Source organism: Tupaia chinensis, unplaced genomic scaffold, assembly GCF_000334495.1.
Source record: "Tupaia chinensis unplaced genomic scaffold, TupChi_1.0 Scaffold139389_1, whole genome shotgun sequence".
In the NCBI taxonomy this organism is placed as follows: Eukaryota; Metazoa; Chordata; class Mammalia; order Scandentia; family Tupaiidae; genus Tupaia; species Tupaia belangeri.
In genome coordinates, this window is record NW_006199275.1 from 357632 (window position 1) to 374845 (window position 17214).

Consider the following 17214-nt stretch of genomic DNA (forward strand, 5'->3'; position numbering starts at 1 on the left):
AAGTTTTTTTTTTTTTTTTTTTAAAAGAACATGACCTCTGATCCAATTACAAAATGCAGTGCAAACATAGTTGTGTCTGGAGGGAAAAAAAAATAAATAAATAAAAAAAGGACCCAGAGGTCTTTCTGTTGGCCTCTATAGCAGCAAGAGCTTGATCTCTAAAATGCTAGTGGCAGAGTTCATATGAACGGCTTTCTCACATCTCTTAAAGCTAGCAATGTACTAACGTGTCAGTAAAAAAAGGCTCTGAATACTCAGTGGAGTCTTAGGAGAGCACTGGGCATCAGAAATAGCACTGGGCTCTCCCAGATATTGATTCTTACTACATATACAAGGGGATCTCAAAAAATTTAGGGAAAAATGTAAATAAATTAATTTTGATGCAAAATTTAAAATCTCTTTATAGTTTTTTTTCATAATACATATTTTTCATGAGCTTTTTGAAGATCCCTTATACATATAACCTACAATATTTGGAGCTGTGAAGGGTAAAACTAAATTATCATTTTAAATTCTATAGTTTGAGAAAATGTTTAATTTTATCCCACAAAAAGAACCATGCCACCTTTACCTAAGGAAATTAAAAAAAATTAATAGCCAATTAATGTTTAATAAAAGTTATTTTATCCCTAGAAAGGATAAGAATTAGTTCCACCACAATAGTTTAGACACTGAAACAGGCCAATGCCAAAAGAAAGAAAGCAATCGGGCTGACAAATGGAAGACATTCGGTAGATACAATGGATAATTTTATGTGTCAATTTAACTGGGTCACTTAGTGCTCAGGCTTTTGGTCAAACTTTATTCCGAGTGTGTTTGTGAGAGTGTTTCTGGATGAGATTAACCTGAGTAAAACAGATATCCTTCCCTAAAATAAAGGGCCTGATTCAATAGAAAAAAAAGTAAGAAATAACTCCTCCTGCCTGTTTGGGCTGAGGATTGATCCTTTGGTGCCTTTGGACTTAATCTGAGAAATCAGCTCTTCTTGGGTCTCACACCTGCTGACTTCTGAACTAAAACTGGCATCATTGGTTATCCTGGTTTTCAGGCTTTTGGGCCTGGAATGTATCTGCACCATCAGCTTTCCTGGCTCACCAGTTTGCCAGCTGCAGATCTTGGGACTTCTCAACTTCCATGTCATATGATCCAGTTTCTTATTATTGCTCTGTCTGTCTGTCTGTCTATCTATCTATCTATCTATCATCTCTATTTCCCATAGATTCTGTTGCTATGGAGAACCCCTAATATGATGGATATAAATAAATGCAGGTGTATTTAATTTTTGGACAAAATATAAGTGGCACAAACCTATACAAAATCACCTGGTAAAGACTGTGTTTAAAGTAAACTTTAAGCAGTTGCAAAAATAAAAGACAACAAGGTTCTGGAAAATTCCACAAAGGACCTGAGTGAGAAAATAAAAACAATTCTGGTATATACAAATGGGACAAAACCAAGCAAAGACTCAAAGTAGCATAAAATAAAGAAGGAACATGGGATTATAGACAACATCTATACTGGTCTAAATTACGGTGGTTGAAAGCAAAATGCTAATAGTTATTTTATCATTGAAGTGATACATAAGAGAAAGTATTTGGTCCATTTAGGCTAAAAATAAGTTAATTTAGTTCTTTACTGCAAGAATTCATAGAGCCTTAGTATCCTAATAACCAATGTACAGCTCTAAAAATATGAATTAGTTATAAGTAAAATATACCAGATGTATTTAACCACAGAGAAATGATTTCATACATTTTCATTTTCTATTTCCTAGAAAAGAACAAAAATATTCAAGCATTAGATATGTTTTTTGTAACTGTGTAAAGTAAATGGGGAATATCTGTCTTTTGGTCTGTGCAATCTTGTTTTATTAAGTAACCATGGTACTTTGAACATGTCCCCAAAGAGAATATTTGATAATATAGGAATCCTTGGTAGCATGCAGGCATGAAACAAATAATATAAAACTAAAATGGAAGATATAAATTAAACTACACTGTGTGCGTACTTCAAAAAACCAGATTATGTGCTATAGAGATGTACATGCTTTTAAATGTGAATAAGAAATCATAAAATAAAAAATTAAAAGTATAAATGGGTTGGGAAATACAATCAAAAGGCAAAAATGGATAGAGTAGATAAAAAAAATCAAGATCCAAGTATATACTGTCAAAAGGAGACAAACTTTACAGTAAGAGACACAAATAGGTTGAAAGTAAAAAGATGAAAAAACATAATATGCAAAGATCAACCATAAAAAAGATGGCATGGCAATACTAATATTAGAAAAAGTATACTTTGATATAAAAATGTTATTAGCTATTAAGAGACATTTTTAAATGCTAAGATGGCCCACTGTACAGAAAATTATGGAAATTTTAAGCATATGTGCTCCCAAGAAGAAGAGACCTAAAGGCACAATATAAAAAAAAGTTCGAGAGGTCAGCAGGTGGCCTAGTGGTTAAGGCTCTGGACTACCACATGGCCAAACGTGGTTCAAGTCATGGACCTGGAGGCTTGAAATCATGCTAGATGTGTGTTTGTGTGTGTGTGTGTGTGCCCAAAAATCCTGAAAAGAGATTTGAAGAAGGGATTACAGCATGCCATCTTCCCTGGGGGGTGGTGATTTCTCACTTTTCCTCTCTCTGTCTCTTCAGTGAGTGCATGTACCCTATAGCAAAAATCTCTCTCTTTAAAAAAAATGAAAAGTTAGAACTGAAGAACTAGAAAATCAACAGCAATAGTTGAAAATTACAATATATCACACTCAGTAATAGACAAAGTAACTGGGCAGATCAATAGGGAAATAAACCTTGAACGTTGCAGACCTATTACTAGACCAAACAGATATGTGTGGGACATTTCCTCAACAAAAATAGAGTACTCATTCTTCTCAAGCTCCCATGAGATTTGTCTGAGACTCAATAAATTTAAAAGCCTGAAACCATACAAAGTGTGTTCTCCAGTCACAATGGATTAGAATAAAAAATTAACAACAAAGAAACTTAGAGCATTCACAAATATCTGGACATTAAAAACACATTATTAAGTAATCAATGGTACAAAGAATACATCACAGGGTAAGTCAGAAAACAATATTATAATGAAGACACAACATACCAAAGCTTGTGGAATGTAAATATAAGTCTACTATTAGAAGAATTTCTAAGTATCAAAAAAGAAGAAAGATAAAAAATGAACAAATTAATTAAGCACTAAAAGAAGAAGAACATAATGAGAATTAAGAGTGGAAAACACTGAAACAGAACAGAAAGACAAGATAGAAATATAACCAAAATTAAAAGTTGGTTTTTCAAAAATATCAACAAAATGAAGCTTTAGACTAAGAGAAAGAGAAAAACTCAAATAATTAAAATCAAGAATGAAAGAGGAGATGTTACTACAATCTTTCAGAAATAAAAATAATCCTAAGGAAATACTATTAACACTATTTGGTAATAAGTTAGATAACTTGGATGAACAAGGCAAATTGCTATAAAGATAAAAACTACCAAAACTGACATAAAAAATAGAAAAATCTAAATACACCTATAACAAGCTAAGTACTCAAACCAGTAATTGAAAAACTTCCCATAAAGAAAAGTCCAGGACCAGTTATCTTCAACAAACTTTTAAAGACGAATTAATAGCAATTTTTCAAAAACTCTTCCAAAACATAAACTAGAAAGGAACACTTAATTACTCATTCTATGAAATCAGTATTAGCCTGACACCACAATCAGACATAGATATCCCAAAACAGCCCTAAAAACCAATATCTCTTATGAATATAGATATACAAATCCTCAGCAAAATACTAGCAAAGAATATCCAGCAATACATGAAAAGGATTATACACCATGGCCAGTGTGATTTAGCTCAGGATTGTAAAGGTTGGTTTACTACCCAAAAATCAATAAATATTAACATACCATATTCATAGAATTAAGTACAAAAAAACTACAGCATTCTCTCAATAAAAATGCATAAAAACATTTGACAGAATTTAGCACCTATTAATTATAAAAACACTCAACAGACGAGCAGTACAAGGGCACATCAATATGATGAAGTTCATTTATGAAAAACCCACAGCCAACATTTTTGAAAAGTAGAAAGATTTCCCCTTAAGACAACAAGAGAAGCATATCACTTTCATTTCTGCATATCATTGTACTGGAAGTTCAGTCCAGGGCAAAGAGGCAAGAAAAGATCATTGAAAGGTATTCATATTGGAAACGGAAGAATGAAACTATGTGAGATGACATGATACTATATAGAACAATTTTGAGACTCCATCCCCAAACTAGTAGAACTATTATTAAGTTTAGCAAATTTGCAGGACACAAGCTAATTATGTAAAAATCAGCTGTATTTCTGTCACTGGCAATGAACAATCTTCAAAAATGAGACTGAAGAATCAATTCCATTGAAAATTGCATCAAAAATAATGGAGTGTCAAGGAAGTGCACTGAAAATGGAAAACTACACGATATTGTTGAAAGGAATTAAAGAAGATCTAGACAAGTGATAAAGCTATCCTACTTTCATGAGTTAGAAAACGTTTTGATTGTTAAGATGATAGAACTCGCCAAATTGATTTACAGAGTCAGTACATTCACTATCAGGATCGCTGCTGACTTGTTTGTAGAAACTGACAAGCTAATTCTTTTTTCTTTAATTTTATTTATTCATTCATTTATTTTAATTTGACCAGAGGGAGACATACACAGAGAGAGAGAGAAAAAGAGAGAGAGGGAAAGCAAGAAAGCAAGTCACCAGGTCTGGGACTCAAACCATGGTCAGCCATCTGGGAATGTCCAGCACCTTAACCACCATGCCACCTGCTGGTCCCCCTGATAAGCTAATTTGAAAATTAATTTGGAATTGTAAGGGACTGAGAATGGTCAAAACAATATTAAAAGAGAATACTAAAGTCAGAATACCCATACTTCTCAATTTCAAAACTTCTTACAAATTTATAATAATCAAGACAGAGATAGTTGTATAGATCAGTAGAACAAAATCGAGAGTCCAGAAATAAATTTCTCATTTAAGGTCAGTCGATTTCTGACAAGAGTGTTAAGACGAGTCAATGGAGAAGGCATAGCAGTTCTACGAATGATCCTGTGACAATTGGACAAACATACCAAAAAATGAAATGAAATTGAACTCATTCTTCACATACTGTATAAAAATTAACTCAAAAGGGATCAAAGACCTAAATGTAAGAGCTCAAACTCTAAAAACTTGGAAGAAAACATAGAAACAGATCTTTATGGCTTCTTGGATATTATCCCCCAAAGCACAAGGAACAACCAAAAAGTAGGTAAACTGAATATCAGCAAAATAAACGCTCTGTGCTTCCAAGGGTCCCAGTAAGAAAGTGAAAGAACAATCTGAAGAATGAGAGAAAAATATTGCAAGTCGTGTATTTTATAAGGGACTTGTATCCAGAACATACAATGAACTTCTATTATTCAGTAATAAAAAGAACCCTATTTAGGAATGGGTAAAGGGGGACCAGCAGGTAGCATGATGGTAAAGGTACAAGTCCTGGAACTGGTGGCTTGCTTTCTCTCTCTCTCATATTTCTCTGGTCAAATTAAAGTAAGTGAGTGAATAATAATAAAAAAAGAATGGATAAAGTATCTAATAGACAGTTCTACAAAGAAGATATAGAAATAGCCAATAAATATGTGGAATGATGCTCATTGTTATTAGCTACCAAGGACATGCAAATTAAAATTGTGATAATATGCCACTTCATACAAACTACTAAGGCTATAATTTTAAAACTCAGATAACAAATGAAAATCTCTGATAAGGAACTGGAAGGATTGGGACGTTCCGGTACTGCTGCTAGGATTATGAAATGCTGGCTATTGCTTTGGAAAGCAGTCTAGCAGCTCCTCTTAAACATGGAGTTACCACATATTGCAACAATTCCACTTCTAGGTATAAGCCCAAGAGAAATGAAAATCTATGTCTAGAACAAAACTTGTACATCCATGTTTATAGCAGCATTATTCACCTTAGCCAAAAAGTTATACCAAGCTGAATGTCCATCAATGATGAATGAATACCCAAAATGTGGTATAGACATACACTGGAATATTACTTGGCAATAAACAGGAGTAAAGGATTAATATAAGCAACAACATGGGTGAACCTTGAAAACACACTAAGTGAAAACAAGCCAGAAAGAACCACACACTAATGAGTCCATTTACATGAAATGATTAGGATAGGCAAATCTATCAATGAAGCAATAGAATATAGAATGATGGTAGCCTCTGGCTGAGAGGTGGGTGCTATAGCTGGTAAGAGTGATGGCTACGTGGTGTGCGGTAATGAAATATTCTCAAATTGATTATGGCAATAGATGCATAGTTTCATGACTACAGTAAAAACCATCAAATTTTACCCTTTAAATGGGTGAATTGTGTGAGATAATAATTGTATTTCAATGAAGTTGTTAAAAAATGAGTTAGATAAATAGTATGAAAAGCCAGACTCCTTTATAGAAAAATCAGTATAAGTTGTTATATTTCTAGGACGTCTATCTTTAATTTAGGCACATTATACATGCCATTCTCCTTAAGGCATTGTAGTTAAGACTCCAGATGGAATAAAATGACCTGACATTAGCTACTATTTCTTTACATACATACAAAATGAAACAATAAAAAGTAGCAATCAGAGGATCCAAACTGAAGTACATTTTGGTGAAAGGGGATGATTTGACAAGCCACCTGCATTCTTGTGTTCCATTCTTTTGTTAAGCTGGGTAGGCGTTTCTGTCTGGTTTTATCATCATTTTGCCATGTATATATATGTTTATTGCAATATCAGGTAATACTTAGGTATTATTAAACATGTATATACTGCATCTATTTGCCCTTCAATCTTTAAGATTTACGGAATAAACATTATTAAATTAATAAAATGGCACGATTCCATCAAACTATCAAGCTAAAATAAGATGTCTGGAAATGCAAATACCTTGCTCAATAATTTCCTGTTCTAATTTCATATTAGGTACCTTCATAGCAAAGGAAAGTCTTTTAGGTGAAAGTAGTCATTTTTATGATCATGTATATTCTTCTTAGTGTACTCATCTTCATTTTATTCCATACACATGGATTAATTCTCTCTCTCCAATTACTTTGTACTAGGCACGGTTCAATATTAATAGTAGTAGGGCGTTCACATCGAAGTCACACCTTGTTAAGCAGAAGTGTAACCTTTTATGAGGAAGGAATCCGTGTTTGCTGATTGCTGATGAAGAGATAGCATGCCCATTGCTTTACATACGGTGTTGAGACCTCACAGTAATCCTCTACTATAGATTTTATTATTATCAGTTACTAGAGGAAAATCTGAGCCTAGGAAAGGTAAACAACTCGCTAAGGTCATAGAACAGGAGTCGAAATATTTGTCTGTCCCTAAAGCTGATTTTCTTTGTCCAACAGTGTGTTTTATGGCATATGCAGGGCACACCAGCTCCCTTGGTGTGCTACCAAGCGTCTTTCTGGGTCAGTCAGATTTCAGCAATGAGAAAGCACTCTAACCTTACCTACAAACCTTTACAAAAATGGAGCATTTGGCCTACGCAGCCGATGGTCCCCACAGTGACTTTTTGTTGTTATTTTCAAAGACTTTCCTTACTCCACTAAAAAGCAATGGTGATGCTGTCAAAGGGTTCTAATATTAGCAGCTGCCCTACATCTTTCAGATTCTCTTACCTGTTCTGTGAATGCAGATTATTACCAGTATTATTCTCTCTTTTTAAACATTTTATTTGTTGTTATTATTATTATTTTGTTTGCTATAGTGCACATGCATTCACCAGAGAAAGGCAGACAGAGAGGGAATGAGAGAGAGAAAGATATGGAAAGTGAGAAAGCAAGCCATCAGGTCTGGGACTCAAACTGTGGTCAGCCATGTGGGAATCCAGTGCCTTAACCACCGCCTGCTGCCCCTAGTATTATCCTCTTGTTTTACTTTTGTTACATATTTATCCAGCTAGTTATGATAATAAAATCTACATAAGAATAAACAAATTATTTTTTTTAAACTTCCAGAGGGTGTATACACTTACCAGGGAGAGACAGAGAGACGTGTGGGAGGGGAAATATCTCCCAGTAGGGTGTGGTCACACTATAATCCTTTCTCTTCTATTTCTCCATCCTATTAGGAATTGGGTACACTCACATATGCACCCAACATGCTTTTCAAGCTGCCAGGGCCAGGATTCGAACCACAGTTGGCTATATGGGATCTGGCTCCCTTCAGCCCTAGCTTATAGGACCAGTCCAAGAACAACTTTTTTATACATTAAATCTTTTATTTTTTTGCTTTTTAAATTTCATTTTCTTTTATACATTCAATCGCATTATTTAGCTTACAAAGTGAATATTTCAGTAAGTGAATATTTCTTCCTAGTCCAGATGCATATCTTAAATCTTCAAGCAAATATCAGAATGGAGATTGTACGGTGCTCTTTATCTAACACAATGCCCTACATGATATGGGGCTAAGTGACTATGCAACATGTACTTGTAACCACTACTTCATGTAGCTTCTGTTGATAACTAGGATTTATTTCTTACCACTTCAGCATGATCAAAAGAAGTGCTCCGTACCTCACTGTTGAGTTTGTTGATCTGCTGCTTGGTTTCCTCTGCTTTGATGAAGAGAACAGCAGCTCCAAGCTCCGGGTCTGAAAAGTGACACACACATAATGAGACCTTGAGGAATAAACTGCCTTTGAAGACTGGGGCAACTCAAATGCAGAAAGAAGCCTAAGCTAGCACCCTCTTTTTTCCTGCTGTCTGGGCAGTGTAGATTCTGCCTGCCCCAGGCCAGAGAGGCTCCTTGTAGTACTCTGCATGATGCCTGACAGACTCTTTGGAAAGAGGTACACATCATAGTGGCGACCGTGACCTCAGCAACTAAATATGTCCATTGGAAATCTCCCATTCCCACAAACGCAATTTCCACCATGTTCCAAGATGGCACATTTGTTTTTTCTTTGACCATGCTTTAAAATGCATCCCAGTTAGTGCCCAAACCATGGAACGAGATGTTCTTTTCCTCCTTCTTCTTTTATAAACGTTCATCCGTATGCTCTTGAGGACATTTTCATTTCTCATCTATTTCAGGTACTGATCTCCAGGTTCCTGTCTTGTCGTATGCCACTCTAAAAGGCAAATTGTCCCATTTCCTACTTCTTCTCTCCTTTGGCTCAGCTTTGCTCTCACAAAGGTTTTTATTTCTGTCAGTGACAAAAGTATGAGATGAGTCAGTGCTAGCTGGACTGGAAAAGATTTGGTAGAATGATATGACCATCTGAATTCTGGTGAAATATGAATAAAAAAAATGTTGTGTGGGAAGAAAAGTCATTCAGAACAGTCCAAGGCAGAGTAGTGAGAACTCATTTTGCAGAGAGATTTTGCAGTGATCATTCATCCAGTCAACAGATGACTGCAGTTTATGAATATATACCATAGGCCAGCTCTCCTTTAGAGGCAACAAAATGAATAAAGAAAATATAATTGACCCTTATAGAGATTAGGATCTTGCAAGAAAAAGAGACATATAAAATAATTATGGAGCCAACTGGGGATGTGGTAGTCAAGGCACTGGGTCCCACGTGATTGATAGTATCATTTGAATTCCAAATCTATGACTTGAAAAACTTGCTGCGTGGGTGTGCTTGCATGCCCAAATCCAAAAAGAAGGGAGTAGAGGAGGAGAAGGGATTGTAGCATGACCATGCCCCTTCACGAGGACTGCTTTCTCACTTTCGCTTGCTCTCTTTTCTGTCTCTCTCCTAGTGAGTGTATATATTCTCTAGCAAAAAGAAAATTTATCCAGTAAGTTTGGATTTCATACAAAGAGCAATGGAAAGCCTTTTCAAAATTTTAAACACAGGAGCAGAGTAATGCAAACAAGTTTGCAGAAGAAAAATAGGCAAAGCATTAATGGGACAAAGATATGTGGTATTATCTGTTGAAGATATTTTATAATTTTATTAACTTGACTGGGGAGAAATATTCACCTGTTGAAATATTCATTTTGTAAGCTAAATAATGTGATTGAGTGTATAAAAGAAAATGAAATTAAAAAATGTGGAAAAAAAAGAGTTTACTCCACTTGGAAACCCTGTGAGAACATAGCAAACACTTCAGTAACAATTCAGGAACGTAGCCAGGAGCAGACCTGGTGGCAGTAAGGATACTGAGTAGATAGATCAAGAAAATACATTGCTGTAGTGAGTAAGCATAGTGGTAGGTAATGGGGTAAGGAAGAGAAGAAAGCTAATAGGGTTTGGGAACCAGAAATAGTTGAATGGATGCAGTGAGGTTCAGTGTATTGTCTTCAGGTGAGCCAAAAACAAACAAACAAACAAACAAAAACCTTTCAGGTGAGACCCACCATTAGCTTTCATGGCAAATACGCCAGTTAGACTTTGACTATTACTTCTTGAATTCATGCTCCAAGCAGAGTAGTAGCAACAGATGTAAGGCAATCTGATTAGTGAATCAGGATTGTACCCCTTTTCCTCTTGCATCCCCACCACCACCCTGCAATAAAGACCCTCCAGTTTCCCCAGAAGATGATAAGTGTTGGAAAAGATTGTGACTTAGATGAAAAACTGATATTCTGCCAAACAGACACACATCCGTAAGCCTGTATGTTCAAATGTCTATGGTGTCCTTAGTTCTATCCATAGGAGAGGTTTCTAATTAGCAAGAGATACCAAGACGAGGGTCTCAGAATTTGGTAGTAAAGGGAAGAGACAGTGGGCATTGTTGGTCTTGTGTCTGGTAGTCAGCTGGTAATTGCTGTGTGTTGTCTGTGTCTATTTAACACTTGTTCTCTGTTCTCTCTTTTTCAGCTAAAGGAGTCATTTCTTGCCTTTATCTATTGACAGACTAATTTTTATGGGCAGTGCATTCAAGTTTAGAAGGAAGAGGAACTTGGGCTAGGGACGGGGTAGCTGCATTAATCCACTATCACTAGAGGTTAATGTTCACAGTTTCTCATTTCCAATGTGCTTTCAACCTTCTGAAGTTGTTTTTCCTGTGACAAACTGCAAGAACATAGCCTCACACCAAATTAATTGGTTAAATATAACCAATGTAGTGCACAAGCATGGCACTTCCTCTAGGTAATGTTTTTGTGGATTAGTCTGAGTTTATAATAGGAAAACATGGTTACCCTCTGATAAATAGCAGACATTTGAGCCTTCTGATATATCATTGACCTTGCCTGCTAAATTGCAGGACATCTAGTCTGGACAAAAGAACAATTACAAATGATATTCTAGTAACTCGGAGATTGCAGACTCAAGTCAGATTAGTCATTGGCACTAGTGAACTTCTATCACATGGAAAATGTTCTAAGAAAGAAAAAGCATAAATAAATAAATAAATAAATAAATAAAGCTCATCCCAATGCCAAACAAGTCTTTTAACAAGTTAACAAAAATACTACCCTTTTAGACAACAAAAAAAATGGAGCTTACCTCCAAGAGGAGGAGAAATTCTAGGCTCCGGCCTGATGCGTTCAGAACCAAAGTCAAAAGTTTGACTCTCTTCACTGCTGTTTCCATCTTCAATTCCATCAACAATCCTATTTAAAATAAAGCAAATCATTTGTGTTAGTGCATTTAGATTTATGGGTTCCAGTGTTTCTAAACCTTTTAAAATACTGTGTTAAATTTTTGACACTCTACAGCTATGCTATTCAAGATGGTAACCATTAGCCTTATAATATAGCTATTGAGGACCTGAAATACAGTTAGCACTAACTGAGATGTAGTGAAAGATAAAACATACACTGGATTTTGAAGAACTAGTGTAAAATGAGAAAAAGAAAATTTATGAACTAGTTTTGTATTATTCCCATTTAAAATGGTAATATTTGTAACATATTGGATCAAATAAATGTATTATTAAAAATTAATTTTATTCATTTTTTTCACTTTTTTAAAATGTGGCTGCTATAAAAATTTAAACAATTTTGACTCACATCATACTTCTATAGAGCAATAGTGCTATGTATATTCTTAAATTCAAACTTTAAGAATCAGAAATTCTTGTTTTTTTCTTTTCTTTTTTTCCCCCAGAAAGGTTTTTGCTATAGGGCACATGCGCTCACTGGAGAGACAGAGACAGATAGTGAGACATCACTCCCAGAGGGGATGGCTGCATCACGATCCTTTCTCCTCCATTCTCCCCTTGGGATCTTGGGCATGCAAGCACACATGCCCAGCATGAGTTTTCAGCTGCTGGGTCCAGGACTTGAACCACCGGCAACTATATGAAAGTCCAGTGACATAACCATTATGCCATCTGCTGGTCCCCCCAAATCCTCTTTTATAAATGTATATTAATCCACTATTGAGTCCAGGAGAAACTGTTTAATAATTACAGTATTATAGAAAATAAATTTGATGATACCATTCTAGACTTGGACAAAATGCTAGTGTGAGTTAAAGAATTATAATAAATTAATATCAGGCTTTCACTAGTCTTCTTTCCTTGACCAATAATATCTAACCCACTCATTATTTTTTAAAAAAATACAAGTCCATTGTAGAAAATTTAAACATAAAGGCAATAGAAATGAGAAGATAAAAATCACATATAGTCTATCACTGTCGACATTTTGTTACATGTTTTTAAGATCCTTTTCTCTATATCAAAGAATATGTATTCTTTTAATATACAGAGAATCATATTATATATAAACCTTTCTTTCTCAGTTCTGATACATTCTCTTCCTATTTAAAATAATTATTTTTCATTGTAGTAAACATTTAGGAAAAAGAAAAGTTACTGTTTTCAAATCCCCATCTCTGACTTCTTGAATTCATAAAAATCTAATGTGTATCTTTTATTAAGTTTTTCTTTTTTTCCTTTCTTTTGTGAGCAAAAGACAGAGAGAGAGAGACAGAGACAGAGACAGTACCCCCAATGGAGTCTTAACTCTGTTGCCCACTCCCAACTATGGCCAGGTATGGGCATATATATGCCCTGTGTACTCAGGGAAGTCTCCAGATGTGAACCCGGAACCTTCCCATGTGGGCCAGCCTTACAGAGCATCCCGTTTGCATCGCATTACTGTCCAGACCCTTGTCTACTTTTCAATAAAGTGCTCTATTTGTTCTCTTAGTAAATATGTTGTGCTCTTCAAATGAAAAATGTATTGTTTATCAGGAAGATCACTTGCTTAACAAGTAGAAAAACAAATAGAATCCAACTTTAACTACTTATTATCTCTGAAATTTTGGACAAAGTATTTAACCTTCGAGTTTCAGTTTTTACAACTTTACAGTAGAGATAATATGAACTACTTTATAAAATTATCAGAAGATTAAATGCAATAATGATTCTAAATGCAATAGTGGAAGTGAAATTACCCAGGAAAGTACATGATCATAGCAAGTACTGAGTATTTTTCTTGTTTCTATTTATTATTTAGCTGTTGTGTGATTTTGATTATTACTTTTCTGATTATTATTGACTCTTTCACTTTTTCTGAGTCATGAGTTTTCATCTTTTCAATCATTTTTAGGTATTTCTAAGGTAATGTATTTAAAATAAAAAATAGAGCTATTCAATGTTACCTACTGAAGACACCAGAAATAAAACTAAGTTTCATCCATCCCCAATAATAAGGCAAATAGCATGGAAAATAAAAATTGGTACTTTATTTCTTTCAAAATTTCAATTTGTTGCTCTGTGAAACTTTTGGTAAGATCAAGCTTCTAGAGGATAATGTTGATGAACTTTGTTTTATGTCCCTTATTTTCATTGTAAATTTATAAATTATAAAATTGCAACATAGAAATATACACTTTATATACTCATCAATGGATAAAAGGAGTAGAGAAGGAATTCTGAACATTTAATGGACCTTTTTGAGACTAGAACTAAAATGATTTATTCCCATAGAACACATATACTAAAAACATTGCACAGAATATTAAATAGCCGAAGAAACTAGGTTAGGAACCTGTGCAGTAGAAAGATCCATAAGATTAATAATTTGGGACCAGCAGATGGCGTAATGGTTACTTTGCTGAACTCCCACATAGTTGACCATGGTTCGAGTCCCAGACACAGTGGCTTAAACTCAGAGCATATGTGCATGTGTGCCCAGGATCCCAAGAGGAGAATGGAGGAGAAGGGATTGTGGCATGGCCATTCCCCCAGGAGGTGATTTCTGTTTCTCTGTGTCTCTCTGGCAAGCGTACATACCCTATAGCAGAAAGAATAACTTTTAATAACTTGATAGGCAAGTATTATTCTGTATAAAAAGCAACCACTTTTACCTGGGTGGTATGATGTGAATTCTTACCTTGGACTAAGATCTGGGGGTCCAGCACTATTCAAGGTTGAAAGTTGCAATTTCAAGTTCTTCTCTTTTCTTTTGCCATGGTTAGAGGGGTCAGTTTCCTGTTTGGTTTTTGGGGAATTTGAACTGGAAACTCTGATGGGTGAGTGAAATGGCACTGTTCCTGATGCCAGTTGCTTTAAGCTTAAGCCTAAATAGCTTTTATTGTTTCCAGTCTTCTTACTGCGTGAAGATGAGGATCTTCTTGTATAGATGGGAGAGAGAGAGGTCGTCTCCTCTTCTTCTCCCTCCTCCTCTTCCTCATCTTCCACAATAGACGGGAGTCTCTTGTTAATGCTGCCATTTCCCTTGGGCTCTGTCTAAATCAGTGAATAATATAGATTAGTACAGATGCAAAGCCCTCTTTAGAGGTCTATCATTCATAGTGGAAGTCTCATTTGAACCAAGTCAAATCCTTTAGAAACTTCTCTTCATTAAAATGAAATTCTTCGTAGATTTTGTTACTGTTTTTTTCAGGTTAAAAGTTTCCCCACTTCTGATATCCTCCAGGTTCAACCTCTTTGTGCTTTGTGGGTTTTAGTCTATACCCCTTTTCTTGTTCTTGATGGGAAGCTAAGTGAATGATGCATTTGAGAAGGTTTAGATCTATATTTTAATCAGCCTGCCACTTTTAACAGTGTCTACTGGAAATGTTCTTAGGAATAAAGACATTTCCAGTTTTAATAGAGGGACTTGAATCTTATTTAAAATTACAAGCTCATTAGTGGAACTTCATGTGGATATCAACAAGCAAAACTATTATTGACTGCAGCTTCAGGAGAACACAGAGTAAAACAAGGAGTTGTTCCTAGAGTTCCTGTCACAGGTTTACTGGCGATAAGTCTAGCTAATAGAGTTGACACGTTTCTCTGAGAAAAGTTTTCTGTGAAACTAGAGGGTATGAAAGATGAGACTGGGGGATGGCAAGTGGTGCAGTGGTTAAGCTGCTGGACTCTGACATTGCCAACCACAGTTTGAGTCCCCAACCTGGTGGCTTGCTTTCTCACTTTTCCTTTCTCTCTCTCTGTCTCTTTCTGGTTAAATAAAAACAAATAATAATAATGACAAATAAAATAAAATAAGTCTTTTTTAAAAAAGATGAAACTGTCTTAAATGCTCAAGTAAAACTACTTTCAGAATGTCTCCGAACCATATTTTTAACATTGTGGATACTTACAAGAAATTGGACACTTATAAGAAAAACTAGACTACCATCATTAAACACTGAAAGTACTTCTAAAATCAACAGCTCAGGGCATCACTACTTTTCTCAGGTTTTGGAAACAAAGCCCTTTATAACAATAACCATAAAACACTTCCAAAAGTATGAGTTTCAATCCTTCTCCATACACAAACTTAAGAAAGTCAGTCACCACATCTTTGGGAAGTACATTCAGGAAAGTTAAGCATAAATACAAAAAATACATGAGACATTTATTGGAAACCCTCCATATGATATTAGATAAATATTGTGCTATTTAAGCAAAAGCCATACCTGTGAGACCGTAGATTTGTTCGATAATCTTGATATCACCTGGAAGAACACAGAAGTTTTAACAGTCATCTAAACCTCTCCTGGTTGGTTGTAACTGAGTGCAATTAGAAGGCAGTGGAAAGGAAGAATTGCTGTTTGAGTGATGGCGATGGTGGTGATGGTGCTTATCAATCTACTTGTGGAGGCTGGAGAAGAGAAAATACCTTCTGAAAGGTGCTGAGAACTCCCACATCCCACCCTCTAGGATTTCTTTTGACCAATGAATGAAATAAAGGAGCAACAAGCAGAATGCCTACCTAGAAAATAATTTTCAAAGCGGATGAATTGGCTGGATTTTCCATCTTGGTACTTTACCATCTTTCTATCTTTTTGTTTTCCATTTCCTTACTCCTTTTTCTTGCTTTTTGCTAAATTTTCTCATCTTCCTTTTTTTTTCTTTTATCTTTGGGAAAATATTAACCATATCATCTTTTCTTATTTATTCTTACTACTTTCTGTGTATTTACCTCCCCTTCTTGCTGGAATATCAGTGAGGTGATGTCTCCTTCCAGAACCATTGATTTTACCACCATCATATGGTAGGACTAGAATTAAATTTACTGGGGATTCTAATTCTCGATTTTACGTTCTAAAATCCCACTGACTGCAAAAAACTTAATAATGCGACCAGTCTGATTGTACATGCTATCAATTATAAGACAGATCTCAACTTTGAAAATGATAAAATGTGAGAGACTACTACTATGCAGTAATATCTTAAAAAAGCATCTTCCATGGTATACAGAAAAGTTCTGAAAATTACGGTATGCTCTGAAAACATGCTTCTGATATCCACATTGTTTTTTGCTCAAATACACTTCTTTCATTTTAATATGGTAATAAATGCTATAAATTAACATAATTTTATTCACATGAAAAAATTTGCACTTGAAAATTATCTGCCTGGTAAGCCAGACATATTTAGTAATTCTGTCACCCTCTCGTCATTTTTTTCCCCTAGATGATTAGGGAAATAGATTTGTTATTATTTTTACAAATGCCAGAACCATAATTGCTGTGCAAATACATGTTTCATCAATGTTTAATTTTTATCATAGCAGTCAACCCATTTGTCTAGATGCCTCAATATGCATTAGTCAGATGCATTTTAGACATAAGTTTTGTGATAATCCCCCAAATATTGACAAATAAAACAGCTCAATAGTTAACAACGAGAAATATAAAATGAAATGGTGGTGCTCTTGAGACCGTGGTAGACAAAATGATGTGTTTCTAAAAGTCTTTCAATTACAGTTTGCATTAGGGAA

At 35.1% G+C, this 17214-nt stretch overlaps 1 protein-coding gene across 1 annotated transcript in view; it reads right to left on the reverse strand.

Moving 5' to 3' along the window:
* The window catches only part of KCNH8 (potassium voltage-gated channel subfamily H member 8), a 303346-nt gene that overhangs the window by 15622 nt on the left and 270510 nt on the right, over positions 1-17214 (reverse strand). Inside the window, exons 13-16 of the mRNA XM_006161869.1 lie at positions 15908-15946; positions 14377-14732; positions 11537-11643; positions 8649-8725 (exon numbers count right to left, since the gene is read on the reverse strand). Of these exons, the coding sequence (XP_006161931.1) occupies positions 8649-8725; positions 11537-11643; positions 14377-14732; positions 15908-15946 (579 nt within the window). The remainder of the gene's footprint in view (positions 1-8648; positions 8726-11536; positions 11644-14376; positions 14733-15907; positions 15947-17214) is intronic.